Genomic DNA, 26,761 nt, shown 5'->3' on the forward strand with positions numbered 1-26,761 from the left:
TGGTGGATCAAAATATTGGTGTCATCTGGGCTACACTGTGTATGTTCATGCCTCAAAACTGCCTTTGCTGGCCAGCCGTTGAGGTGGATCAGAAGTTCCTTCCACTCATTCAGGTGACTTCTTTTTCTCATGAGACATGGAAGAGGAGATTCCACATAGTACATGAATGGCTTCCAGAGATGAGAGGAAGAATTTGAGATAGACGGCACTCGTCATATGCTCATAGACTCTTCCCCTTTGATTTTTTTTTATGTTCCCCTTGAGGGAAGGTGTGGTCAGAAGCACTCAGCTGAAGATGCCAATATTTTTGTAAGCAACCTTATGTTGAGGAGAGTGACAGTGAATCCTGCTCTTTGGAAATAGTGTTGGTGAAGAGAGAAAGGAATGTCCTCTTGGGGGAAGGAGTTACTCCACAAATACTACAAAAATTCCTTTTGGGGTAAGGGACTCTTTGTGTGCTTGTAAGGAATCTATCTATAGCTGCAAGAATACATAATGAAACAGCACTTGTGATATTCTTTTCCCACTAGTCCTCAGTTTACATATTCAGGTGAGTTAAAGGAAAGTCAGTGGCCTCTGACATGAAAACAGGAACACACGTGCACATTTAAATAAAATATGTTTTTCTGGCTGGCTTTTTTCTATACTATACTTTTGCTTGTGTGTGATTGTTTAATACCTGGTTTCTCCTACCCACAATCTCTGTCAGAGCTACAGACACATTATACACATGCAGGTAGCCAGATACTGGCTTTTCAAAACTTTGAGCTCAGTGGTTGAAACAACATCAGAGATGCCCCTAAGAGGAGCATATCCAGGCAGCCATCCTTGGATCCAAATTCATTGAGAATCCATGGCCCAATGAGGTTTTTTGTATTTAATTTTTGTTGTGTTGGATTCCTGAGAACTGCTTTGGAAACCAGCCATTAGTTCAAAAACAGGATAGAAATACTGACGTTTGAAGTCCCTTATTAATTGCATGGGGAACCTCAATCCCCCAGTGCTGGTGTAACCTCTAAAGAGAGAGCAGCTATGGCATCCCAGTCCTTCCTGCTCTGCCCTTTAGTAGTGTCACAAAGAGAAGTTTGGGCTCATTGAGGTCAGTTTTTCTGCGCATGCTTTGTTTTAAACTATTTGGGGAGTTGATTTTGCCTATGTATCTGACAAAGGGAGCTTAGCTTGAACCCTGAAAATCTTGTTAGCCTGTGAGGTGCCATTGGGACTTAAATGTAACCACGACTTTGCCTTTAAGCATATGTTTTGAGCCTCTATGGCTGCATTGCCTTAAAAAAGGGAAAAAAGCAGAACAGCTCTGCTTGAATGCTGGACCAGTGCTCTGGAGACAGATGGGTGGAGCGGGGGAAGGGACTTGTTCCCAACTGCAGTCAGTGCACATGCCTTTACCCTCTGGACGAGGGGGATGTGGCCTTGCTGTTAGGATGAAGGAATAATCCTGCTTAACCTTAACCTCTGAGCTGAGCAGCAGTTCTGAGGACAGAATTAGAGTGTTGTCAGTGGAGGCAAATGGAGCAGTAAAAGAGGCCATTTTAGCTAAGGCTGCTACAAGAAATTGGGACCGAGAGAGGTACCGAGCACCAGAAGTTTGCAGGATTGTCTTGTTCTCCATCAAAGCGCAGGAGGCAAGGGTTTTTATAACAGACAATGTCACAACTAGGCTTGATTCACACACCTGAGAGTATAGGATGTAAAGATGGACACCAGGCTGCTGGTGGAGATTTGTGGAGAATCCTATTTTGGGATGCTGCTTTGGATTAAAACCTTGTACAGCAAGGAAGGGAGAGGGTTTAAACCTTTCATCCAGCTGAGATGCTCATTGTCTGTTTGTACAGATGTTTTCCTGCAAAGGCTCATTCAAAGCAGGAATTCCCACCACCAGTGTGAAATGGCTTTGTCCTTTAAGCCGGGGGTCGTCAACCGCGAAGGCCTCAGCAACGGGCGGGCTTTGGCGGCCGCTTCGCTTGCAGCCCGGCTAGCTTCTTGTTGTGAGGGGGGGGGAAGAGGCAGGCGTGGCCGCCAGCACGCCGGCAGACACAAATGTGCATGCACAGAGCTGCTGCACATGCACGTTAGCGCCCCCTGCTGGCGAAAACGTGTATGCGCGGAGCTGCCACGTGTGCGTTAGCGCCCCCTGCTGGCGAAAATGTGCGTGCATGGCGCCTGGGCCACTGGCTCTTCCCCACCCCCGGAGGCAGTCCTCAACTGTAAAAAGGTTGGGGACCACTGCTTTAAGCCATCTCATTCTTCTGCTTGTGTAAACCATGCCTAAGTTCTGCATAACAGGTGAACTGAGCGTTAATGACTGGCCGTCATACTGGATGAATGTTGTGAAGGAAAGCAATTGTAAACCACTTTAAGACTCCATCAGGCAATGAAAAGTGGGGTATAAAAACCAATTCTTCACAGACTGAACTGTGAAGATAAATAAAGGGGCCATTTGAATTGAGCGTTAATGACTGGCAGTCATACTGGATGAATGGCACCCTCCTGGATATTTCTTGTGTGACCTTTTTTAAATTAAATAAATTATGCTCCTTTTCTATCAGGGTCCATGTAGGATTCCTATCTGCCTTCTAGAGTTAAGTGCAGGTAGGATTGCCAACTCTAGGTTGAGGGATATGAGGGGAGGGAAGTCTTGGGGGGGGGTGCTGTTTCTGGAAGGGAGGTTGCTCAGCATGTCATATGATGCCTAAGAGTCTACCCTCCAAAGCAACAATTTTTCCCAGGGTAACAGATCTCCATTATATAGATATTAGTTGTTGTTGTTGTTGTGGTTGTTATTGTTGTTCAATTTATTGCCTGCCACTCTCAGACAAGCCAGCTCGTGGCAAGATTCAATATAATAATAAAATCCCTAATTTAAACCCCCATTTAAACCCCATAAACTTACAAAAATACAGAATAATATGGCGGGAATAATAACAAACAAATCTTAACCACCCCCATTAACAGTCGAGGCAGCTAAGGGAGGGGACAACCAGCCACACCAATAGAATGGCTTCCCTGCCCCCACCCCAAGAGTGTCCCCGCCGCCTCCCTGGACCCATAGGTGGGCTTGCTGCCGGGGGAGGGGGAGGCTTTCAAAGCCCGTTCTTACAAATGGGCTTTGAAACCTAGTAAATAATAAACCCGTAGAGGACAAAACCCTTTGGCAGACATAGGGCGACAAGCGGTCCCTCAGAGATTTGGGTCCAAGACCGCAAAGGACCTCAAAGGTCAAAACCAAAACCTTGAATCTGATCTGGGCTGCAACTGGCAACCAAGCAGCTGCCTCATCACAGGCTGGATATGGGCCTTCCAAGGTGTTCTTATGTGGACCGTAGCAGCTGCAATTTGCACCAGCTGCAATTTCCGGGTCAGAGATAAGGGCAGGCCCGCGTAGAGTGAGTTACAGAAATCAATTCTGGAGGTGACCGTCACATGGATCATCCTGGCTAGATGTTCGGGGGACAGATAAGGTGCTAGTAGCCATGCCTGGCGAAGATGGAAAAACATCTGATGGGCTACTGTCTTGACTTGTGCCTCCATGGTCAGTGAGGCATCCAAAATCACACCCAAATTCCTGGCTTGGGGTGTGATAGTAAGTTGCGTCCTGGCCGGGATGGGTAAGTGCAATTCCTAGCCTGCCCCCTTCCTACCCGATCATAGGACCTCCTTGGAGGGGTTGAGTTTCAGGCGATTCTGCTCAAGCCATCCAGCCACTGCTTCGAAACATCTGGTGAATGGTTCCAGGGGGGAATCCAGGCAGCCAACCATAAGGAGTTAGAGCTGGGTGTCTGGCAGATTGATGACAGCCCAGCCCAAAACTCCAGACTAGCTGGGCCAGAGGGCACATGAAGATAACTAATCCCCCACAGCTCTACCCTCTGTGACCAGTTATGGAGAAAGGAGCATAGCCAAGTAAGGGTGGTACCCTGTAGCCCCATCCTGGTGAGGCAGTGAGCCAACAATTCGTAGTCAACCACATCACATGCAGCCAACAGATCGAACATTACGAGGATGGCTGCCCCGCCCCTATCCAGGTGGCGCCAGAGGTCACCCAACAAGGCGACCAATGCCTTGAGATCTCCAGGCCTCATCTGGTGGTCGGCTACCCTAGGAGCAGGGCCCAATAATTGCTAGTGAGGGAAGATAAGTTCACTTGATGGGAGGTTGTGGGAGCAGGAGCTTGTCTGAAAGTCCATTCATATGATATTTTATGTCACTTCGGAAATAATTTAGATAATTTTGACTCATTAAATCATAGGCACGGGAAGGAATTAGAGGTTGCCAACCTCCGGGTGAGGCCTAGCGTTCTCCCAGAAGGATAATTGAGCTCCCAATGACAGAGTTCAGTTCCCCTGGAGGGCATGGCAGCTCTGGATGGTGGACTCCATGACATTAGCCTGCTGAGGTCCGTCCCTGGCAACACCCCCAAATATATATGAATTTCTCGTGCTGAAAAGGGGTAGCCAATATCACAGGGATGTCCCAGACAGAGAATTTACAACCATTATTAGGAGAGTGGCAAATGGAGGGCTTTTGAATGGGGTTCCCCTTTTTATAAATACCCTCAAAGAGATCCAGGAGGCACCTACATTTCTGTTGTTTCAGTATCTTTTTGTCCCCTGATACTTTTAATAGGGGATTGGTGCTTGTTTTAAAACTTTCTTTAGTGTGTATATTAACTAGCAGGCCGGAACTTTTGGACCGCGCGGAGCAAACCATTGAATGACACGAGGCAATATATTCGTTTGGCAAATAAAGTGGCCACAGCTTTATTAAAATGTGAGCGGAGGCAAACCAAGGAGCGGATCCGGGGCAGGAATGGCTCGTACCCCATTCGAAGCCAGACCCCCCGCTACACGCTAACCCCGGCAGGCCAATCCTTTTCCAACCAGGCCTGCTGGGTCCCATGGGAGGGTGATGCTGGTGGGGGCCCTACGGATGTTAATCTCTCTTAAGGCACCTACCTTCACCCGCACAGTGATGCAGTTCCCCTTCCCCTCCAAGGGGATGCTGTTTCACGTGCACTCAGCCTCTTATGGAGGCTCCCGATAACCTCAGAGTCCGGCACGTAGGCGCGGACTCCCCAAATTTAGGATCCGCCCCTTCCAAAAACCGCCACTGAGCGGAACTGCTGCTTAATAAAGCAGCCCGTTCCCGCCAACACTCACTAGCCAGAAAGGTCCAACAGGGCCTGGCGGACATCATCCAGCCACATTTCCATGCCGCCACTCCGACAAACGTACACCGTCCTCCCTGTACAGTGCTGGCAGCCAGAATGCGATGTCCGGATGATTGAGGATCCCACAGCGGCTGGATACGCAATTTCTGGTGACTGCCCTACACAGTTTCCTCCTTGCCAGATCGACTTTACGTGGATTCTGCGCGCCCCCCCCCCCCCCCACGATCGGCGCTCCAGCAGCTCAGCCCATAAAATGTGCACTCCTGGGCACCTCTGTTGAATGATGATCAGGTCGCGCTGGATGGCAGTTGCTAAGTCCAAAGCCGAAATCCCTGGCAGATCGTTGCCACCCAGCTGAATCACGAGTACAGAAGGGGTCCTGTGGACTCGCACCAGGTTGAAGAAGGTCTTTAACATCGATGCCCAGCGCATGCTGCGCTGCCCGGCCCAAACCATGGAGAATGCGTTGCCGATGCCGAGGTCAGGACCCCACCCGGAAGTGGCTGCATACTTTTGCAATGGAGAGCTCAGAAGCATGGCTTCTGCCCCCTCCCAACTTGAAGTGGGGAGAAGAAGAGAAATGACCTTGCTCCTCTCCCAGCTGCACCTTTGCCTATTGCTGGGGGGTGGGAAGGGGCAGATCAGACCCTGTGGACAATGCTGTGGCCCAAGATGAAGACCGTGCGGCGGGGAGCCAACCGACCTAGGATCAAGGAAATCAGGCAGACATGTCAGTGCATATGTAGGACCTATAAGCGTTTGACTGCCAGCGATCTACCGCCATGATGGCCTCGGGCCCCGCCCCGTCCACCGCCGCCTGTGTGGCCACCCCAATTTGAAATGAATGAATGCTGTAGCTCTTCGCTGGCAGCCCCATCCCTTCCAAGCAGGCGCGAAGAACTGCCGTAAACTGGTATCAGGACAAACAGCTGCCGTCCTGGTGGACCAAAAAAGGCCCGCGTAATGCCGGCCTTGCTGCCAAGTAGCCAGTTATGCACTGCACCGGGCATGGCCCTGCTCCCTTTGAAGGGGTAAATGTGATGTGAGCCCCCCTTCCACGCTGGTCTGTCTTAGATCGTGTCAACGTGATCAGCACCCATGTCCCGTCCACTTGAATGTCCTGTATGCCCAGGGGCCTGCCGGACTGGTCGCTCCAGGATGCAGCTAAGAATTCCCCCCCCGAAAGGCCCCAAAGAATGCCATTGCAAAAGCAGCCTGAAAGAGAAGGAACTCAAAATCAGAGGAGCACACCACCCGTAGCTGGCCAAGCAACCCTTGCAGTGTGGCTCTGGAAATAGGGCACATGTAATCTGGCCTGCGTGGGCTGTTCCTCCGCCACCCCTCGAGGACCCTGCGTACCAGGAAAGACGAACCGGGGTCCCACCAAGCATGCAGTTTGCAGTAGGCCGATAAGCCTGCCAGATGCACGGACAGTGTCCGTGCCGTGAGACCCTCCAGGTGAGCCTGGGCCAATTATCGCAAGACTAACTCTTCCATAAGGGGCAGCGGTTTTGCGCATCCCCAGGTTTTGCAAGCCGCTAGGTAGCGATCCATCATTCCTTCGTATGTCTGCAGTGTAGTAGGGGCCCAGGAGCTCAGCAAGCCTTCGTGTACGTGCTGCCGCCAAGGTTCCACAGGTCCTCCAGAAAGTCCTCCGGGCGCTGGTTCATCGTTGGGGCAAGAGCCCTGAACCAATGCATGTGGCCCCGGGACAAAGCATCTGCCACCGTGTTGTCGACCCCTGGAATGTGCTTAGCAACAAAGGAGATGTTAGAAACTAGGCATGTAATTACCATATTTCGCACCAGACGCATGTCCCACTCTGAACGGGAAGACTGCCTGTTGATAATATGACCACAGCCATATTATTGCACCAAAAAGTGACCTTCTTGTCCCTGAAGATGTCCTGCCACAGAAACAAGGCCACCACTATAGGAAATAACTCGAGAAAGGTGAGATCCCTGATCACTTCGCTCCTCCGTCAGGCCGCTGGCCACTCCTTTTTGCACCAGCGATCCCCATAAAACAAACCAAAACCCCGGCTACCCACCGCATCAGAATATACTTGTAAGTCACCTGCCACCAACAAAGGGGATTGACAAATGGCCACCCCATTAAACCCCTGGAGAAAGTCTTGCCATACCCCGAGATCAGCCTTGACTCCCCGCGTTAGCCGGATATGATAGGGGGGAGCGAGCCCTTTTCCCGCCAGGGAGCGTGCCATGCGAGCGCAGAAAGCCCTGCCAGGCTTCACTGCCTTGCATGCGAAGTTGAGGTGCCCCAATACCACCTGCATGTCCCTCAAAGTGCATTTTGCCCGTGCTTGCAGGTTTCTGATGAGTTCCAATAGTACCTGAACTTTGCTCAGCGGCAACCTGGAAAGGCCAGCCATCGAATCAAGTTGGATGCCCAAATATGTCAGGCAAACCCTCCGTTTTTTCCGGAGCCAGGGGAACCCCAAACTCCCCCATCAACCCCTGAAATGTGGCCAGCTGGTCCTGACAATCAGAGGATCCCGCAGCACCCACGAAGAAAAAATCATTGAGATAGTGTGATATAAACGGGGAGCCGCTCCAACCCCTTGCCACCCATTCCAGGAAGGTACTAAAAGTCTCGAACGCTGAACACACTATGGAGCAGCCCATAGGCATGGCCCTGTCAATATAGCACCATCCCTGAAACTTGAAACCTAGGAGGCAAAAATCCTCGGGGTGTACTGGTAGGAGCCAGAATGCCGAGCGGACATCACACTTTGCCATCAATGCCCCCCTACCGCAGGTCCGAACCAGAGCCACTGCGTGGTTCAGTGTGGCATATGTGACCGAGCACAGCTCCGGCGCAATGCCGTCATTCACCGACGACCCCTTCGGATATGATAAGTGGTGGATAAGACAGTACTGGGCCTAGCGCCTTCTTAGGGACGACTCCAAAGGGAGAGATCCTGAGATTTTCTATCGGGGGTGCCATGAAGGGGCCCAATACCCTCCCCGCCTCTAGCTCCTTGCGCAGTTTCTCCCGCACTACCCCTGGCAGTGCAAGTGCCGATTTAAGATTGGCACACTCTGTGGTGACTCGAGGGCCGCTGTAAGGGATACGGAAACCTGAAAGAAAATCTTCTTGTAAATAAACTGCAGCAGGCCTGTCCGGGTAAACTGACAAATAGGGCAGCATCGTGTGCAAGCAAACTGGGGTTGGCGCCATTGAAAAAAGATCATTATTGGCTGGGTTGGGCGAGACCCTCCCCAGAGCTGTTTCCTGACCCCGATCCACCTCCTTTCTTGAAAGTGGACCGGCCTTTCCGAAAGGCCGCCTGTGTACCAGCTGGTCTGGAACATTCTGACCTGGGGTGACCCCCCCCCACCGGACTCACACCAATGCTCATACCTGCATCTGCGTTGTGAGCAGCCGCCCTGGTTAAAATCCCAACAAATCCCCCGGGAATCCTTGCGGGCAACAAAACGAGGTTTGCTGTTGGCACCTGAGAAATGCGAGCGTGTGCCCACCTTGACCATCCATACGTCTGGGTTTTTCCGATCCCAACGAGCTGCCACATTGTTAGACGCCCGTTTCTTGAAAGCGCTGTCGTAGGCCAAGGCCGCCGCGTCCCCCATCAAGGAGCGGGCCCCCAGAACGTTTGGTGCCGGACCAGGTGCCAGGCCCGTTCCGGATACGTACCGCATATCAGGCACAAGTACTCGGACCAGCCCCGCATCCAATTCTCAAATGACAGGTCCCCTTGTCCGTCCTCTTTGGACTTTTTGGCCCCCTACGAGCCAGTGCGAGGAGCCTCCTTGTCCAGTTTGACAAATTTAAAAACGTCGACGTACAGGCCATCCAACGCCCTGTCCCTGAGCTTCTGTGGGAGATGTGATCCAGGGGGCTCGTCCTTATCAGCAAAGCCAATGGGAGGTTCTGTCGGGGTCCCAGTCCCCTCCCCTTTCCGGAAGAATTCTTTCGCATCCCCCCTCCTTTTTGCCATCCAATCTGGCACCCCTGGTGCATGCATTCCCTGCAAACAATAAGTCCTGTCCCGTACTCCCGCTTCTGATTCGTCCTCAGAAGAAGTAGACTCACCCGCCGAGAGATCCCCTGTCTGGTGAGAAGGTGCGTGTGCTCGCTTTCTTCCACGAGGCTGGCGTGATGCGTATTCGACAAGTTGTCTGAGGCCTTCCATGGCAGCCTCAACGCCCGACAGTTGTCCCTCTCCAAGAGCCGCCTGGCCCCCGTCTGGTGCCGCCGAAGTGCTTGCTGTTCCCGTGTCCAGAGCCGCCCCTGCATTATTGGAAAGATCTGCCTGGCCCGCCTGTGCCAGCCCGCCCAACAGAGCCGCCACAGCCACTGGGGACGGTTCCACAGCCGCAGTGCTCCCTGAAGGAGAGGGGCCTGTGCCCCCGGACCCCCCGTGAAAGCGGCCTGACCGCCGGCTGCCTCACCAGCCCCCGGACCCTCCAGCCCAGCCACCAGGCGCCCAGACGATGTTGCACCCGCTGACTGACCGGAGGAGCCCACTGGACTGGCGAATGGGAAAGCAGCAGCAGACTCCCCGGACCCTGTGGCCAAGCCACCGCAGCCACCCCCTGGGCCTCCCCCGTGGAACCCCTGCACTGCCCCACTCCTGAGCCCCATGGGTGCTCCCTGAAACTGATAAGCCATAGCAGGAGGCATATGCACTCTACCGTAAGGGGAAAATGGTCCTGGAAATAACGCCAACGAGGGCCAGTAAGTATTACCTTGCCCTGGCCATGAGGCGAACTGCTGTAGGGCCATTCCCTGACCGAGTCTTCCCGATCCGAAAATCCCCGCCCAAGCGGGCTGCACTGCAGGCCCGGCCTGTGCCAAACCTGTTGAACTCAAAACTGGATTCTGCCACCCCAGAGAACCAGGGGCCTGGGCCAATGTCCCTGTCGGGGCGGAGCCCTGCAATGGAGGAAATGCACTGCTACCCCCCACCTGGGTCCGGACCTCTGGCCCAGCAAGAGTAGCAGAGCATGGGGACAACAGAGAATTCCCCTCCGTTGCCTCCGGCTGGGAAGCTTCCACAGCCGTTTCCCTCCCCCCCGGCGCCGCCGGCCCAAGCCCAGCTCCGCTGGATGGCCCAGGCACATTCCGGGAGGTTCCTTGCAGAGCGTGGGCGCGGTGAACCGCCCCCCGCGTGGCATGCCCCCCGACTCCTATCTCCCCCGGAAGGGGGTCGAGGTTGCTGGGTGCCGGCGCCGGCTCGACTGAGGGCAATGCTGCCACTAAGTAAGCGAGTTGCCGCTAAAACGGCTCCGCTAAAGCACGCCGGCTGCCGAGCTCGAGCAGTCAGGAGAGTCCGGGAGGCTACCAGAGGCTAACTCAAAACTGTGTAAGAGCCCCGGGAGCCGAGCACCAAAGAGGAAGGTCCGGCCAGCAGCTCCCTGTTATATAGGCCTTAGCCCCACCCTCCCCCCACAGGTACGCCGCTCCTGCCGAAGGGCGGGAGGGGGGTGGGGCAGGCCCAGCTGAGTCGGCTCCACGCGACCCGGTCCAGCCGCTGCGTTAATGCCAGGCTGCCGGCAAACCAGCAGCCTTCCTTATGTTTTCTGTCGCGTTGTAATTTAAATAATTTTAAATTGATTTCTGTGTCTTCTGTTTTATTTACATGCCATTGGAAACTTTTCAAAAAGTGGATAAATGATCCAGACAATAACAGTTACACATACTTGGTCTCTTTTTGCATACTCTGACTCTTTCTTCTGTGTTCTTCTTTTTTTTTTTAAGCAATAATCTCCGTGAAATCCAGTTGTGCAGGAACAACATCTGGCACAATCCTAGAAACCAGAGCCATATTTTGGGTGGTCAAACCAATGCTATATAACATGCTAAAACTTCACCTCCATTTCCTCTGCTGTCAGCTGATCCCAGATGTTTTCCATTTCAGATGACATCACTCGCTCCTTAAGCAGCGTGGCCAACAGTGCCATCTCCGAAGATGCCTTATTCAGGGATAGATTGAAACACATGGGGAAATGTGAGTTGCTTTGCGGTAAATAGCAGAATTGAATTTTGGGCCGTGTCTTCTTTTGGGTCAAGTTTGATGGTGATTTGGTGTGGGTGTAAGGGCTGGCATGGACACAAAGCACTAGACCTGCTACATTCCTTTGGTGCTGGCATCAGAAAAGTTGAAATACTTGGGAATGCTGGCTTGTTCCAAGGGGGCGGGCAGCAGTCACTATGTGGACAGCAAAATAAAGCAGGACTCCAGTAGCACATGAAAAGGCTAGCACTAGGCATTCCAGCAGATGTGAGCTCTGACTCACAAAAGCTATGCCAGAACAACAACTTTCTAGCTCTTAAAATTGCATTGGCAAAAGGTAGCCTAGTCCTGACAATTTCAGAGACCGTAAAGCAAACAAAGCAGTATTTCCAGGAACCAAAATACCCAGCAGGGGAAGAATAACTGATGCAAATAACAGTTGATTCGTTTGCACAAATGTATAGGAATTCTACAAGTCTTAAAGTTTGGATTCCCTTGCACATAAGAATATATATATCTCTTTCAACACAGTTCTGACCAAACGTTGGGGTTAGGATGGGGAGAATTAGAGCCATTCCATCAGTTAGAATCATAGAACCATAGAGTTGGAAGGGGCCATACAGGCCATCTAGTCCAACCCCCTGCTCAATGCAGGATCAGCCCTAAGCATCCTAAAGCATCCAAGAAAAGGGTGTATCCAACCTTTGCTTGAAGACTGCCAGTGAGGGGGAGCTCACCACCTCCTTAGGCAGCCTATTCCACTGCTGAACTACTCTGACTGTGAAACTTTTTTTCCTGATATCTAGCCTATATTGTTGTACTTGAAGTTTAAACCCATTACTGCGTGTCCTCTCCTCTGCAGCCAACGGAAACAGCATCCTGCCCTCCTCCAAGTGACAACCTTTCAAATACTTAAAGAGGGCTATCATGTCCCCTCTCAACCTCCTTTTCTCCAGGCTGAACATTCCCAAGTCCCTCAACCTATCTTCATAGGGCTTGGTCCCTTGGCCCCAGATCATCTTCGTCGCTCTCCTCTGTACCCTTTCAATTTTATCTACATCCTTCTTGAAGTGAGGCCTCTAGAACTGCACACAGTACTCCAGGTGTGGTCTGACCAGTGCCGTATACAATGGGATTATGACATCTTGTGATTTTGATGTGATGCCCCTGTTGATACAGTCCAAAATGGCATTTGACTTTTTTACCGCTGCCTCACACTGCCTGCTCATGTTTAGTTTACAATCCACAAGTACCCCAAGGTCTCGTTCACACACAGTGTTACCTAGAAGAGTATCCCCCATCCAGTAGGCATGCTTTTCATTTTTCTGACCCAGATGCAGAACTTTACACTTATCTTTATTAAATTGCATCTTGTTCTCATTTGCCCATTTTTCCATTGTGTTCAGATCTCGTTGAACTCTGTCTCTATCTTCCGGAGTATTTGCCAGTCCTCCCAATTTGGTGTCATCTGCAAACTTGATGAGTAGTCCCTCCACCCCCTCATCTAGATCAGTGGTCCCCAACCTTTCTGAGGCTGGAGACCGGCAGGGCACCGGGCCGCGCCCACGCGGACCACGCCCACGCGGGCCACGCCCGCGCATCGGGCCGCACCCGCACGGGCCGCCCAATGCGCGATGCGCGGCCCGGCCCTGATTCCCTCTCCCCCCCCTCCTGCAGTAAGAAGCTTCCCGGGCCGCAAGCTTGCGGCCTGGGAAGTTTTTTACTGTGGGGGGGCGGGGAGAGGGAGCCGCGGCCCGGCGCCATGGCCCACAGGTTGAGGACCACTGATCTAGATCATTAAATATGTTAAAAAGTACCGGACCGAGCTCCGAGCCCTGAGGTATCCCACTACTCACCTCTCTCCAGTTTGATGAAACACCATTGACAACAAATCTTTGAGTGCGGTTCTCTAACCAATTCCCTATCCATTTAACTATCTGAAAATCCAGATTGCAGTCCTTCAACTTATTCATCAGAACATCATGGGGAACCTTGTCAAAAGCTTTACTAAAATCCAAGTAAATGACATCAACCGAATTTCCACGATCCAGCAAACCTGTTACTTGGTCAAAAAAGGAAACCAGGTTGGTCTGGCAGGACCTGTCGGAGACAAATCCATGCTGACTTCCTTGGATCACCAAATTGTCCTCCAGATGTTTGCAGATCGCTCCCTTTAATATCTGCTCCATTATCTTCCCCACAACAGAGGTCAGACTCACTGGTCTGTAGTTTCCCGGGTCATCCTTCCTCCCTTTTTTGAAGATCGGAATAACGTTTGCTCTCTTCCAGTCCTCCGGGTCATCTCCAGTCCTTAAAGAGGTTCCGAAGATGATGGACAAGGGCTGTGCAAGTTCTCTGGAAAGTTCTTTGAGCACTCTCGGGTGCATTTCATCCGGACCAGTTAATATTCTCCTTTTTCTGGTGGAAACTTACAGCATTAACACAACAATTAAAACTCATAAAATGATTTTAATCCTGCTAGCTCTGCTGTCCTGACTGTTCATAATGAGAGTATCTGTCAGAAATGCCTCTAATGGCTCTTTTCAAACACACACCCAAATGACTAATCAGTAGGGAGGATTCTTCAATTGCTATATTTTCTCCTGGGATCTCAGGCTGAGCTGGGAAGGAGTGTTGCCTGAGGCATGAGAAAGGAACCTGTTGCGTCTGCAGTCCTGCTGAGGACCAAGCTTATGGTCTGAGGCAGGATCATAAACCTGAGATTGTGATTGGGCAGCACATGATCAGATCCCATCTGCCAGATCGAGTCAGTTCAAAGTAAAACAGACCAGTAGTGTGCACTGGCAGGAAGATTTTTTGTTCTGTATTTGTACATAAGTTGGGGTTGTTGACTGGCTTCTCTCAGTTCATTTTTGCCTCTTGTATCATCACCCTGGGGTCACAATAAAGAGCTGAAATGAACTCCCAGTATCCTGGTCTCTGAAACCATAGAACCACTGGTGGCAAGGATGGGATCACAATGCAGCCCTGGTAAGCGAGCACTGAAATCACTGCTGCAGAGCCATGCCTTCCAAAGGGGAACAAATCACCTGAAATCACTAGCGAGGCCCTGCCTTCTGAGTTGGGCAAGTTGCCTGCAATCACTGACAGATGTGACTGATGCGCTGAATGGAGAGCAGTCTTGATCTTTTGACCCCAGCTTCCTGGCCAGATGGACATACTATGAGAAGCACCTTTGATGCTATCTCAATGGCAACAGTGTCACTGACAGTGAGAGGAAGAGGGCTGTGTTTCTAAGCGTCTGCAGATCAGCTACATTCAACTTTGCCCAGGACCTGTTTGCCCTGACCTATGTTGAGACAGCCGATCTCGAGATTCTCTACCTTTTGCGGAAGCACTTCGCAGCTGGGAGAGATTGCAGCCACCATGCCTTCTACCAGTGAGTCCAGCAAGATACAAAGTCTATCGCTACCTTTGGGGCTGTGCTTGGTAACATGGCCCATGACTGCCAGTTCACCAGCATGGAAGAGATGCTGCAGGACTGCCTGGTGTGTGGCCTCTGGGACAGGCATACGCAACTCTGCCAGTTTGCCAAGAAGGGCCTCATGTTCAAAGCTGCACTCAAAGAAGCTGTCGCCACCAAGACAGTCACCCACAGCATCTGCACCATATGTGGCCACAGCCCGCCACAATGTACATGAGCATAACATGAGTCTGTACACCATCAGGACTATGAGACCAGCAAGGAGGGGGACACAGAGGTCGAGTGCATTCAGTTTGCTACCACCGCAAAATGTCACCACTTGCCAGCATCCTCCACTGACTCCTGTACCAGCTGTCAGGCCCAGTACTCATGCCATACATGCCAGTTCTGCAACACGCTGTGCAGGCTGTGCGAGTGGGGTCACATTGCCCATATCTGCCACTCCATACATGTCTCCATTCCTGCCTGGTCTCTACCCTTCAAGGACAAGCCTTCCGGCTAAGATGTCGTTCTGAGAAGGTTGCAGGGCATCTGCTCTGCTATCTCTGAAGCCTGACAGGGGTCAATCGCACAAGCAATTGGCAGAAAAGAGGAGGGGTACGCAAACCCCACCTCACCTTTCTACCCAGGAAGTTCTTGGGGCCGTCTCCAATCCTTTAGGGAGTATATCTCCCTGGATTATAGGCTGTCAGCGTTCCAGGACCAGAGGACGACTGCCATATTCTATCTCGGACTTTCTTTTCTCTCTTTAATCTTAAAGTATCTGCTTTAACCCTACACGACGATTTACTACAAATGAACGTTGTGAACTGAGGGGAGGACATCGGCTGAGTTCCAAAACATCATTTACTGCAAGTATCTCTCGGTTTTTTTTCTCCGTCTCTCTTCCTGCATCAAAGCCCTTTGTTTCCCCCCTCCTTTTATTCTGCTCTGCCCGAAGCCACCTCGTTATGAGGCAGGCTAATTCTCCTAACTAAGCAGAAGAAGGACTCAAATCAACTCAAATTAATTGGCAAAAGCTCTTATTGCAATTGTTTTGGTTTTCGGAAATAAGAGATAAGAGCTGTGAATGGGAAGATCTCACGAGAACTCTGTTCCAGCATGAGAATATCTGCCTTACTGACTTCAATACGTCACCCGGAACGTTAGAGGATAAAACAGAGGACCTCTACTGGCCACTTGTAAAATTGTTTGAGGCCGGCTGTTGTTTTTTAAGTCAAAAACATGTCTTTATTAAAAAGATTGGCTCATCTAACAGAGAAACAAACCCAAGATTTCAAAGCATTTACAGAAGGATTGGTTAAAAATATCTTCAAGGATATCCAAGATGGCAAGGAAGAAGTCTCCAACAGGAATGATGGATCAATAACAGTGGCTGATGACAGCTCTAAACAAGGTGGAAAACCAACAGTAGAAGAGAAATCTGAAATTCTGGAGATGGAAAAGGGGATGTCGGAGTTCTCCAGCCCAGATAAGGACACCCTTTTAAAAAAGACATATAGCCATCTCAAAGCAACAGTGTACAAAAATCAATCAAAAGATATATGGATCTGTAGTGAAACCGATTTATAGGAGCTCTTTGGGAAAAAAATTGTATTGATACTGGAGTCCAGGAGGTGCAACGGCCTCAAGATTTATCGATGCATATTCTGCAGGAAAGAGTACAACTACACTTTCTACGCCAAAGGCCATTGGGACAGAATATAAGTCTACGGGAACGACAAGATGTAGCAAGCCTCGAGATGAGACCCCCTTAAGAAGACCGAAAGCTCATATTGTTCTATGTTTAATGTTAAGCATTTAATCTAAACCTGGAAACTTACTATTCTCTGTATTAATAACATATACTGTATTCTATATTTCTATTTTTATGAAATACACTCAATATGCCAGCAAATTTGGAAAACTCAACAATGGCCACAGGATTGGAAAAGGTCAGTTTACATTCCAATCCCAAAGAAGGGCAATGCCAAAGAATGTTCAAACTACCGCACCATTGCACTAATTTCTCATGCTAGCAAAGTTATGCTCAAAATCCTACAAGCTAGGCTCCAGCAATATGTGGACCGAGAACTTCCAGAAGTACAGGCAGGATTTCGAAGAGGCAGAGGAACTAGAGATCAAATTGCCAACATACGCTGGATCATGGAGAAAGCTAGGGAGTACCAGAAGAACGTCTACTTCTGCTTCATTGACTATGCTAAAGCCTTTGATTGTGTGGAGCACAACAAATTGTGGCAAGTTCTTAAAGAGATGGGAATACCAGAGCATCTTATTTGTCTCTTGAGAAATTTATATGCAGGTCAAGAAGCAACAGTGAGAACTGAACATGGGATCACTGACTGGTTCAAAATTGAGAAAGGAGTTCGGCAAGGCTGTATACTGTCGCCTTGCCTATTTAACTTGTATGCAGAGCACATCATGAGAAATGCGGGATTAGAGGAGTCACAAATTGGGATCAAGATTGCAGGGAGAAATATCAACAACCTCAGATACGCAGATGATACCACTCTAATGGCAGAAAGTGAAGAGGAACTAAAGAGCCTGTTGATGCGGGTGAAGGAGGAGAGTGCAAAAGTTGGCTTGAAACTCAACATCAAGAAAACAAAGATCATGGCATCCGGCCCTCTCAATTCCTGGCAAATAGATGGGGAAGAAATGGAGATAGTGACAGATTTTATTTTCCTGGGCTCCAAGATCACTGCAGATGGGGACTGCAGCAAAGAAATTAAAAGACGCTTGCTCCTGGGGAGGAAAGCTATGGCAAATCTAGACAGCATCCTAAAAAGCAGAGACATCACCCTGCCAACAAAAGTGCGTTTAGTCAAGGCTATGGTCTTCCCAGTTGCAATGTATGGCTGTGAAAGTTGGACCATAAGGAAGGCCGAGCATCAAAGAATTGAGGCTTTTGAACTCTGGTGCTGGAGAAGACTCTTGCGAGTCCCTTGGACTGCAAGGCGAACAAACCGGTCAGTCCTAGAGGAGATCAACCCTGACTGCTCTTTAGAAGGCCAGTGTTGGCGTTGCTGTGAAGCGGAAGCCGTTGTAGTGGTTTGTCACTTCGATGTGACAGATGAACACAAGCCACACAGGTTTGTAAGTTTCTTAACCTTTTATGTACAGAATATTTACATGTTATCCAGCAGAGTGCTGCGCGCACAATGGCATTTCAGAGAGAGATAGAGACAGCTTCCCCATCACTCCTTATATACACAACCTATGTACATGCAACCTTCTCTAGTATTGCATCAGCTTTCTATCCAGCCAATAGAAGCAGTTGTGCTGTGTCATTCCTGTGCACCTGACACTTCTCACATGATCAGTACCTGTCAGTTAGATCAGTTTGATCAACGTCACGCTGTTAGCTGTCACTTGGTACATTATACCAACACCCCTCCTCAGATAACAGAGTGAAGTCCTAACATGTTACTAAACAGTTCATGTTTGTTTATACATTCAGGCTTTGTGAATACATCAGATACATTCTCATCAGTTCTGCAATTTTTGTGTAAAACCTCTCGCCACAAGCCTAGCTTTTGCCTGTGAAGAACCGTCGGCCTTTTGCTTCAGACGATAAACCCATTTACAAGATATAGGCTTTTTTCCTTCAGGTAACTCTGCCTCTGTGAATACTTCATTGTTTACCAGTGAGTCAAATTCCGCCTGCATGGCTCCTAGCCAGGCGCCCCTTTCTGGTTCTGCAAAACTCAGAATTTCCTTGAAACTCTCTGGCTCCTGTGTGCCAACAAAGTTTATCACTGGAGTTCCCAGAGTCTCATACTGCAAGCGGTTTGGTGGAACCCCTGCAGTCTTTCTAAGAGTTGCTCTGACACTTGGCTTAGTCTCTGAGCTTGCCTGCATCTGCTGAGATGGAACAGGCATTTGACCTCCCTGGTCATTGTGATTTGTTTCACCAGCATCTGGAGTAACTGGCAGCATAGCCATTTCAGAACTCTGTATGTGAGACCAGTTATTCTGCTCATTGAATGAAGCAGAACGGCTGAACCTCACTCCAGTTTGTCCCTCTTGAAAACGATATGCCTTCATTCCAGACTGATAGCCAATGAATTTCAGAAACTTTGACCGTGGCCCTGCCTTAGTTCTCTTTGCTTTGGGAATGGACACCCAAGCCCCAGACCCAAACACTCGCAAGTAGTTCAACTTAGGCAGTTTTCCATACAAGAGGAAGTATGGAATGTGATTAACAGAACTTGACCACACACGGTTACATACATAACAGGCCGCACTGACAGCCTCTGCCCACAGACACGTAGACGACCTTGTGTCTTTTAACATACACCACATGACTGTCTGCAGTCTGCCTATATGTCTTTCAGCCACTCCATTTTCACTGGGACACCCAGGATTTGCTATCCTATGGCTGATGCCATTTTTCTCCAGCCACTGCTCAAAATCATGAGAAATAAACTCACCCCCAAAATCTGTTTGTATGGAGGACAGTTGCCACCCCAACTGCTTTTGTGTTTTAAGACACCAGGTTTTAAATAGCTTGAATGTGTCTGACTTGTGCCTCATAGTTAGTGTCCAGCAGAACCTGCTATAATCGTCCACTATACAAAGCATGTACTGCCGTCCTGAGACACTAGATGGCATCTTTCCCATAAGATCCATGTGTATTAGCTCAAGAGGTCTATGTGTTACTCTTGTGCTTCTTTTAGCCACTGGATACGCCTTGGCTTTTACTTCCTTACACACCTGGCAATCCAAATAATTTGTACACTCCGAGATGTCACCAACCCCAAGAATATCTAAGGTTTTTTTCAATGCTGAGTATCCTATATGCCCAGCCCTTCGGTGCAATAAATGTATACAATTATTGTGAATGGGAGTGTTATCAACAACCTGTGCACTTTCTGAAGTCTCCTTCAACAGATACACACCATCAGACAAACACCCCTGCACCAATTCCTTTCCTTCTTTCCAAATTGAACACCCCTTATTAGTGAATATGACATTAAACATTTCACTTGTTAAGACAGACACACTTAGGAGATTGGAACGAAGTGAGGGAACACACATTACATTCTTAAAAGTACAATTAAGGTGTGGGAGATATAGTGAACCCATACAGACAACTTCTGTTGTTTGCCCATCAGCCAGCCGCACTTCCTTTAGCTGGGATGTCTGTATGTCTGTCAGCAGCCTCTGGTCATTGCAGAAGATCCCTGTAGCTCCGCTGTCGATCACCCAGTCCCCTCCTGAGGGTAATGCTGTGTTCACGAGCTTGATCGTAGCAGTACCCATTATCCTTTGGGCACTATTTGTAACATCCTTCACCGATTGGGAATTAGCTTTTGAACAGAAACGAGCAATGTGTCCCGTTGACTGACAAATCCAGCACTTTCTCACTCTCCCAAACACCTTCTCCTGCTTTTGGAAGTTGCTTGCATGCCTGCCCTTAGGTTCAACATAGACAGCAGCCACCTGGGAGCCGGAACACTCTTTACATTCCACAGACGAAGTCGATTTTCCTTTGGCCATATGCCCAGACACAGATAAGACTCCCTTGGCAACTTGCCTGGACTCAAAATCTTGTAGTCGCCCAGTGACTTGGCTCCATTCCAAATCACGTGCTTCATAGCCCTCCAGGCTGGAAACGACTGGTTCAAACTCAGGTAACAGAGATGAAAGCAGAATGAAAATGCGATCCAATTTCGAGGTATCTTTTCCTCTAAGCTCCAAATTACGAAAGCACTCACCCAGAGCATCAATATGTGATCTCACAGACTGACCTGGCAGCATTTGAGTTCTATACAACCTCCTTGACAGAGATATCAGCGTACCGGCCGAGTCCTGGAGATAAACATTGCTCAGAGCAGTCCATGCCTCGCTCGCAGAGTCAGCATTGTAGATATGCAGCAATTGTTGATCATTCACAGCTAACACAATTGTAGCAAGAGCCCTCTTATCAGCCACCTCTTCCTGTGAACTCGGTTTGGGAGGGGGATTCTCCACATACCTCCAGAGCCCTTCTCTGGTTAGATAATGCTTCATCCGCAGCGCCCACACATTGTAGTTTTCCGAGTTGAGCTTCTCCACGGGGATAGCAGCTGTGCTCGTCATCGCAGCTGGAGAACTCATCAACACGTCTCTCTTCCCGCCTGCCTCCGTACCTTCAGCACCGGCAGATAACTGCTTCTCCTCAGCAGACATCCAAGCACTCAGGATAACACCACTGCCACAAACTCACCACTGCAAGCACTGCAACCTCTGGGCCCATAGCCCTGTTGGCGTTGCTGTGAAGCGGAAGCCGTTGTAGTGGTTTGTCACTTCGATGTGACAGATGAACACAAGCCACACAGGTTTGTAGGTTTCTTAACCTTTTATGTACAGAATATTTACATGTTATCCAGCAGAGTGCTGCGCGCACAATGGCATTTCAGAGAGAGATAGAGACAGCTTCCCCATCACTCCTTATATACACAACCTATGTACATGCAACCTTCTCTAGTATTGCATCAGATTTCTATCCAGCCAATAGAAGCATTTGTGCTGTGTCATTCCTGTGCACCTGACACTTCTCACATGATCAGTACCTGTCAGTTAGATCAGTTTGATCAACGTCACGCTGTTAGCTGTCACTTGGTACATTATACCAACAGCCAGATCCTGAAGATGAAACTCAAATACTTTGGCCACCTCATGAGAAGGAAGGACTCCCTGGAGAAGAGCCTAATGCTGGGAGCGATCGAGGGCAAAAGAAGAAGGGGACGACAGAGAATGAGGTGGCTGGATGGAGTCACTGAAGCAGTAGGTGCAAACTTAAATGGACTCCGGGGAATGGTAGAGGACAGGAAGCCCTGGAGGATCATTGTCCATGGGGTCGCGATGGGTCGGACACGACTTCGCACATAACAACAACAATTTTTATGAAAAAAGGGGAAGCAGTGTTTCTTTCTCTCTTGTTTCTTTTCTTTTGTAGGCATATAGGTAATATAATGTTAGTGTTGGAAATATAATTATTATATTTTATATTTTACAGTTCTTTGTATCAATAACTCATATTGCATTCTACATTTCTATCTTTATGAAAATAAAAAAAACCTTGTATATAAAAAAAAAGACAAGCCTCATCAAACACAACAGCACCAACCTCAACTCCACAGTGTAGCTCTGCTGCCATCTGCTACCAACCTCGTGTGAGCAACACGACCCAGCTCTTCACCAAACCAAAAATGTACCTGACAGTGACCATTGAGGGACACCATGTGAAATAGAAGTGGAAGTCCATGCTCTCCATTAGCTTCGACATGATTCTCCAAAGACCCTGCTGGGGGACCCCCTCTGATGAAAGATATCCAGGGTGTGTGAATCCTTGTTGGCGGCATTGGATCCTCCTCAGCCTCAACTGGTTCAGACCTCTGAGACCGCCACCCTTGAAGATGCCTGTCATGAGCTGTGCAGCAGCTGAGCAACAGCTGTTTTGTGGCAGATTCCACCTCTTGTGGCAGGCATTTTGTGGCTACACCTACCACAGGGTTAGTATTGCAAAGGTGCCCACTTGTTCGAAAAGATTGGAAAGATTGGAAAGCCTTGGTCTATGGCCTCTGAGCCACACAAAGGGAACAGGGAGGTGCAACTTGGCCCTCCATCAATGGCAGGCAGTGGCTCAGATTCAGCAGTATGCAAACGGAAATGTAAAGGTTCTTAGCACAGTACTTCTTGCACAGAATCTTGTGCAAGACCCATCTGGTGCTTTCCTCTTGTATGAGAGTTACAATAATAGAATCATAGAGTTGGAAGGTACATCCAAGGCCTGTACAATGCAGAAACTCACAACTATCTGCCCATCCACAGTGACTCCAATTTTATGCCCAAGTGATTCCGCCACCAAACCCCAAAAATCTCCAGAATCCAGCCTGGCCTGGAGGAAATTCACTCCCATCCCACAGTGGCAATCAGCAGTTCCCTGGGCATGCAAGGAAGGGCCACAAGAGACAAACACTGGCACATCCCTTCCTGCCCACCCACTCACAATCTGCCTAAGTTCATAAAAGCAGCATTTCTGTCAGATAGCTATCTAGCCTCTGGTTTAAAAATTCCAAAGACGGAGAATCCACCACCTCCTAAGGAAGCCTCTGTCAGGAACTTCTTCCAGATGTTTAGCCAAAAACAGAAAAAAGCTCTGCTCCATCTTCTATATGACAGCCCTTCAGGTATTTAGAGATGGATATCATATCACCTCTTAGTTGTCTTGTCTCCAGGCTAAACAGACCAAGCTCCCTCAACCTTTCCTCATACGTCTTGGTCTCCAAACCCCTCACCATTTTCGTAACCCTCCTCTGGACTTGCTCCAGTTTCTCTACATCTTTCTTCAGTTGTGGTACCCTGGTGATAGACCAAACCCAGATGATAACAATCTACCCCAATTTACATCTAAGGCATTGTTTGTCCATTCTGAGACCACAGTTATGAGTTGTTGGGAAAGGGAGTTTTACATTCTATTATTGCCATCTTAAATGTAATTGTAATTTTTAAGGGTATTAATGATTGTTTCATGGGGTGCTTTAAATTATTTATTGTTTTATTGTTTTATTTTTATCTGCCATGAGCCAGCTTGCTGGGAGCGGCAGTATATAAATCTTAACTAATAAATAAATAATAATAAAACTGGACACAGTTTTACCAGAGCAGAGTAAAGAGGTAACACCACCTTGCATGATCTGGACGCTATATTTCTTTTAATATATCCCGAAATCCCATTTGCCTTTTTAGCCACTGAGTCACACTGCTGACTTATGTTCAGTGTACTGAGACCATGGGCTACTAAATTCTAGTACAAGTGGAGAGCTTGTGCACAATCCAACCCAATGTGAGTTTGGATTGGTCAAGACTAAACATGATTTATTTATTTGTTTGTTTGTTTGTTTGATTTATTTACCGCCCTTCCATATGGCTCAGGGCGGTTTACATACAACATTGGGGGTACAAATTAATATATAACATAAACAAATACAACAATAATCTAAATAACACAATTTAAATGATCTTAAGCAATATAATAGGAACAGAACTTATTTCATTGATGGTATCATCCACTTTTCTCACTTTGACTCAAGACAGATTGCACAGATTGAATCAATACAGTCAAAAGGATGGGGTATTCAATAAACAATGAAATTGGATGTGAGCAATAGAATAAGGTGACCAGATTTCAAGATGGGTAAAGAGGGACACAACTGACCGAGGGTGTTGCCAACTTCCAGGCTCCAGGCATGACCTGGAGGTCTGGAATCACCTCAGGCCTGCATATCTTGGAGACACCGGGGGATTGCCAACCTCCAGGTAGGGACTGGAGATTTCAAGGGGTGAATGGAGTTCATGAGCAACACTGACAGTATTTTGAAACAAGGGTAATTTTCCAGGATTTGTTGGAAATGGATGCTCTCCTTTTAAGAAGTTCCCTCCTTAAACCATTTATTGAGCCTGCAGAGATTCATTTGGTGTTCATATGATACACATATGCCATACAATCAATCAATCTATAAATAAATAAATAAATAGTAGAGCATGTTTTTTTATAACCCATTTTTCACTACTCAAAGGAGCTCCAAAGTAGCTTACAAACAGTTTTGCCGTCCTACAATATCCCAAGACAGCTCTAACAGAACTTCAAGCTACCCATTCATTCTAATACAGACTGGACCCTTGTCTGGCTTGGGTGGCATTTCCATGCATCCCGTTAGGGAGGGAGGACATGCACACATACCCTGAGGAGTAAACAATGCTGAGGAGGTAACAACATACCCAAGAGGAAACAATGCTGCCCAAACGCAATTGGTTTCTGAGCCCCCGCAACCTCTCAACCACATTCCTTCCAGCCGGGGCTCTGGCAGGTGCCTTGGCAAAGGTTGGCAGCGAGAAGGGGTCAGATTGGGTTGGCAAGCAGAGGTGCCGGCGTCCTCAGCCCCTCCAGTGCCAGCAGCCAGCCAGCCAGCAAGCCTGGGGAGGCGCCTCTGAGCACGGGCCAAGCGGCGAGCTGAAGGAGAGAGGCTGTTGAGTGATTCACGGCTGGTCACCAAGGCACTTGCGGTGACCCCGTGGAAGGGATAAGGGGCTACCGGGCGGGCAGCCTTGGTGCTTGCTGCCGCAAGAGAGGGGGAGGGGCGCGCGCCCAAGTCTCCCTCCAAATGGGCGCCCGCAAAGCTGATTAATTAGCCATGAAAGAGGCAGCATTGAGATTACAAGGCATGTGGCTGGGCGGGAAAGGACTCCTCTCCCTCACCACCACACACACACACCAACCCAGCCAGGCAGCGGGAAGGGGAGCAGAGCTTCTCCCCCCCCCCCCCGGTCAAGGGGAGCTTCCCTCTCCCCCCCACAGCAAGAAACTTGCTGGGCTGTTTGGCAGCCAATTAGCTTGCAGCTTTGCTAGCTTCTCGCTGCGGGGGGGGGGGCGGGGAGAGGGAGCCGTGGCCCACTGCTGAGGCGGACCGTGAGATGCTTGTGTGGTGTTCTTGGAATGCTCCTTTTTCACATGTTGTTGCGACCCTTTTTCATAAAAATGTTTGGTTTCCTTCCAGCTACACGAAAGAAGCTCTTTGAACTTGCCAGAGCTTTCTCAGAGAAGACCAAGATGAGGAAGTTAAAAAGAAAACAGTTGCTGAAACATCAGGTGTATCCTTCCATGTTTGGTCTATTTACCTGTTTAGGATTCTGTTGAATCTTCCTCCTCTTTGTCTCCAGCATGGAGATCAATACAAGTGCACAATTAATTCCCAGGACTTCCAGTCCTAACAATTCAGGTGTATGAGGACCCCTTGCCTGTACTGATATGTGCTTGGCTCACCACAACATCTATGTTAAATGGTCCTTTCAGCAGACTTCTTCCACTTGTTAGTTGTTCATTTAGGTATTTATGCCACTTTTCTCCCCACTAGAAACTAACAGTGTCTCCCCAACACCCTGAAAATATTAAACAAATAAAGAAGACAAAAATAGACAACACAAATTCCATGACTGGTCCTTATCTGGTGGACTGGGTGTGATTTAAGGGCTATCAGCCATTCAGCCTATGCTAGAAGGGTCATGCCTGTAGTAAAGTCCAAATATTAAATACGTATAAGCAAAGAGGGGCTCAAAACTCAGTTTGGATGTTATGCTGCTGGTGGAGAGGTTCCTGGACTCCCCCTTCCTGCTGGTGCATTCCTCAGGGATAATTGTGCATTACATTCCTTCAGACACTGCCTTCCAGGACCTGCTCATAGGTAATATCAGCCCCATAGCTAAATATGGATTTGAACTCAGGACTCCTTTCCTTACCAATTCTGCGGATAAAATAAAGCCCTAAGGGCTAATGGGGAGGAGTTAGGGCGGGCCCTGTCTGTGATAAAAACTCAGAGGGGCAAATCAGGAGCCGCGAACCTCCCCCCCAAAATGCTCCCACCCACCGCCAACTACCCCCCCTCGCTCCCAAACCCCTTCCTGTGCCACCGCCACTTCAAACAAAACACACACGCTCCCACACACACACAGCCACCAACCGCTAACTACCCCCACTTGCCCCCCAGACCCGTTCCCATGCTGCCACCACAGCACGATGCCTTGACGGCCACTGGACCCCTCTTGCCCCATCCCCGCCCTTCCCACCCCCACTCCAACCATCCCTTTCCCCGCACGGCCCCTCACCCTGCACCTCCTTACCTTTCCCCCATCCTCCGCGTCAACGCCCCATTCCTGCGGTTCCTCCAGCACCGTGCCTACACAGCTCGGCCCGTGCGGCCGCCACCATAGCGCTAGAGTGAACCAGGCATGCCACCCCCCCATGGCGCCCGCCCTGACCGCCGCCATTACCCTGCTGGCGAGCAAGGTAGGCGGTGGTCAGGCCGGCCCCCCCAGCTTTGCAGCAGGGCTGTCCTTTTGCGTGGAGCCTGCCGGGCCCGTCGGACTTCCTGCGAGGCGCCCGCCCCCGCAGCCTTCTCCCCCGCCCTCCACATGCCCATTTTTAAAAATGAGCCTTGTTCCTAGTTTATAGAATCAAAGAATCATAGAGTTGGAAGGGCCATCTAGCCCAACCAACTGCTCAACGCAGCATCAGCCCAAAGCATCCTAAAGCATCCAAAAAAAGTATGTATCCAATCTTTGCTTGAAGACTGCCAGTGAGAGGGATCTC

General features: G+C 49.3%; 1 protein-coding gene across 9 annotated transcripts in view; it reads left to right on the plus strand.

The window, feature by feature from the left end:
• The window catches only part of CUEDC1 (CUE domain containing 1), a 145,744-nt gene that overhangs the window by 95,620 nt on the left and 23,363 nt on the right, over window positions 1–26,761 (plus strand). For 7 of the 9 annotated variants that reach the window (XM_077311589.1, XM_077311586.1, XM_077311591.1 and 4 more), the window contains 2 exons: window positions 11,088–11,192; window positions 25,173–25,266. In XM_077311589.1, coding sequence (XP_077167704.1) covers window positions 11,088–11,192; window positions 25,173–25,266 — 199 coding nt within the window. The remainder of the gene's footprint in view (window positions 1–11,087; window positions 11,193–25,172; window positions 25,267–26,761) is intronic. The other 2 variants (XM_077311592.1, XM_077311593.1) reach the window with 2 other exon arrangements.

This window comes from Paroedura picta, chromosome 15, assembly GCF_049243985.1.
Source record: "Paroedura picta isolate Pp20150507F chromosome 15, Ppicta_v3.0, whole genome shotgun sequence".
In the NCBI taxonomy this organism is placed as follows: domain Eukaryota; kingdom Metazoa; phylum Chordata; class Lepidosauria; order Squamata; family Gekkonidae; genus Paroedura; species Paroedura picta.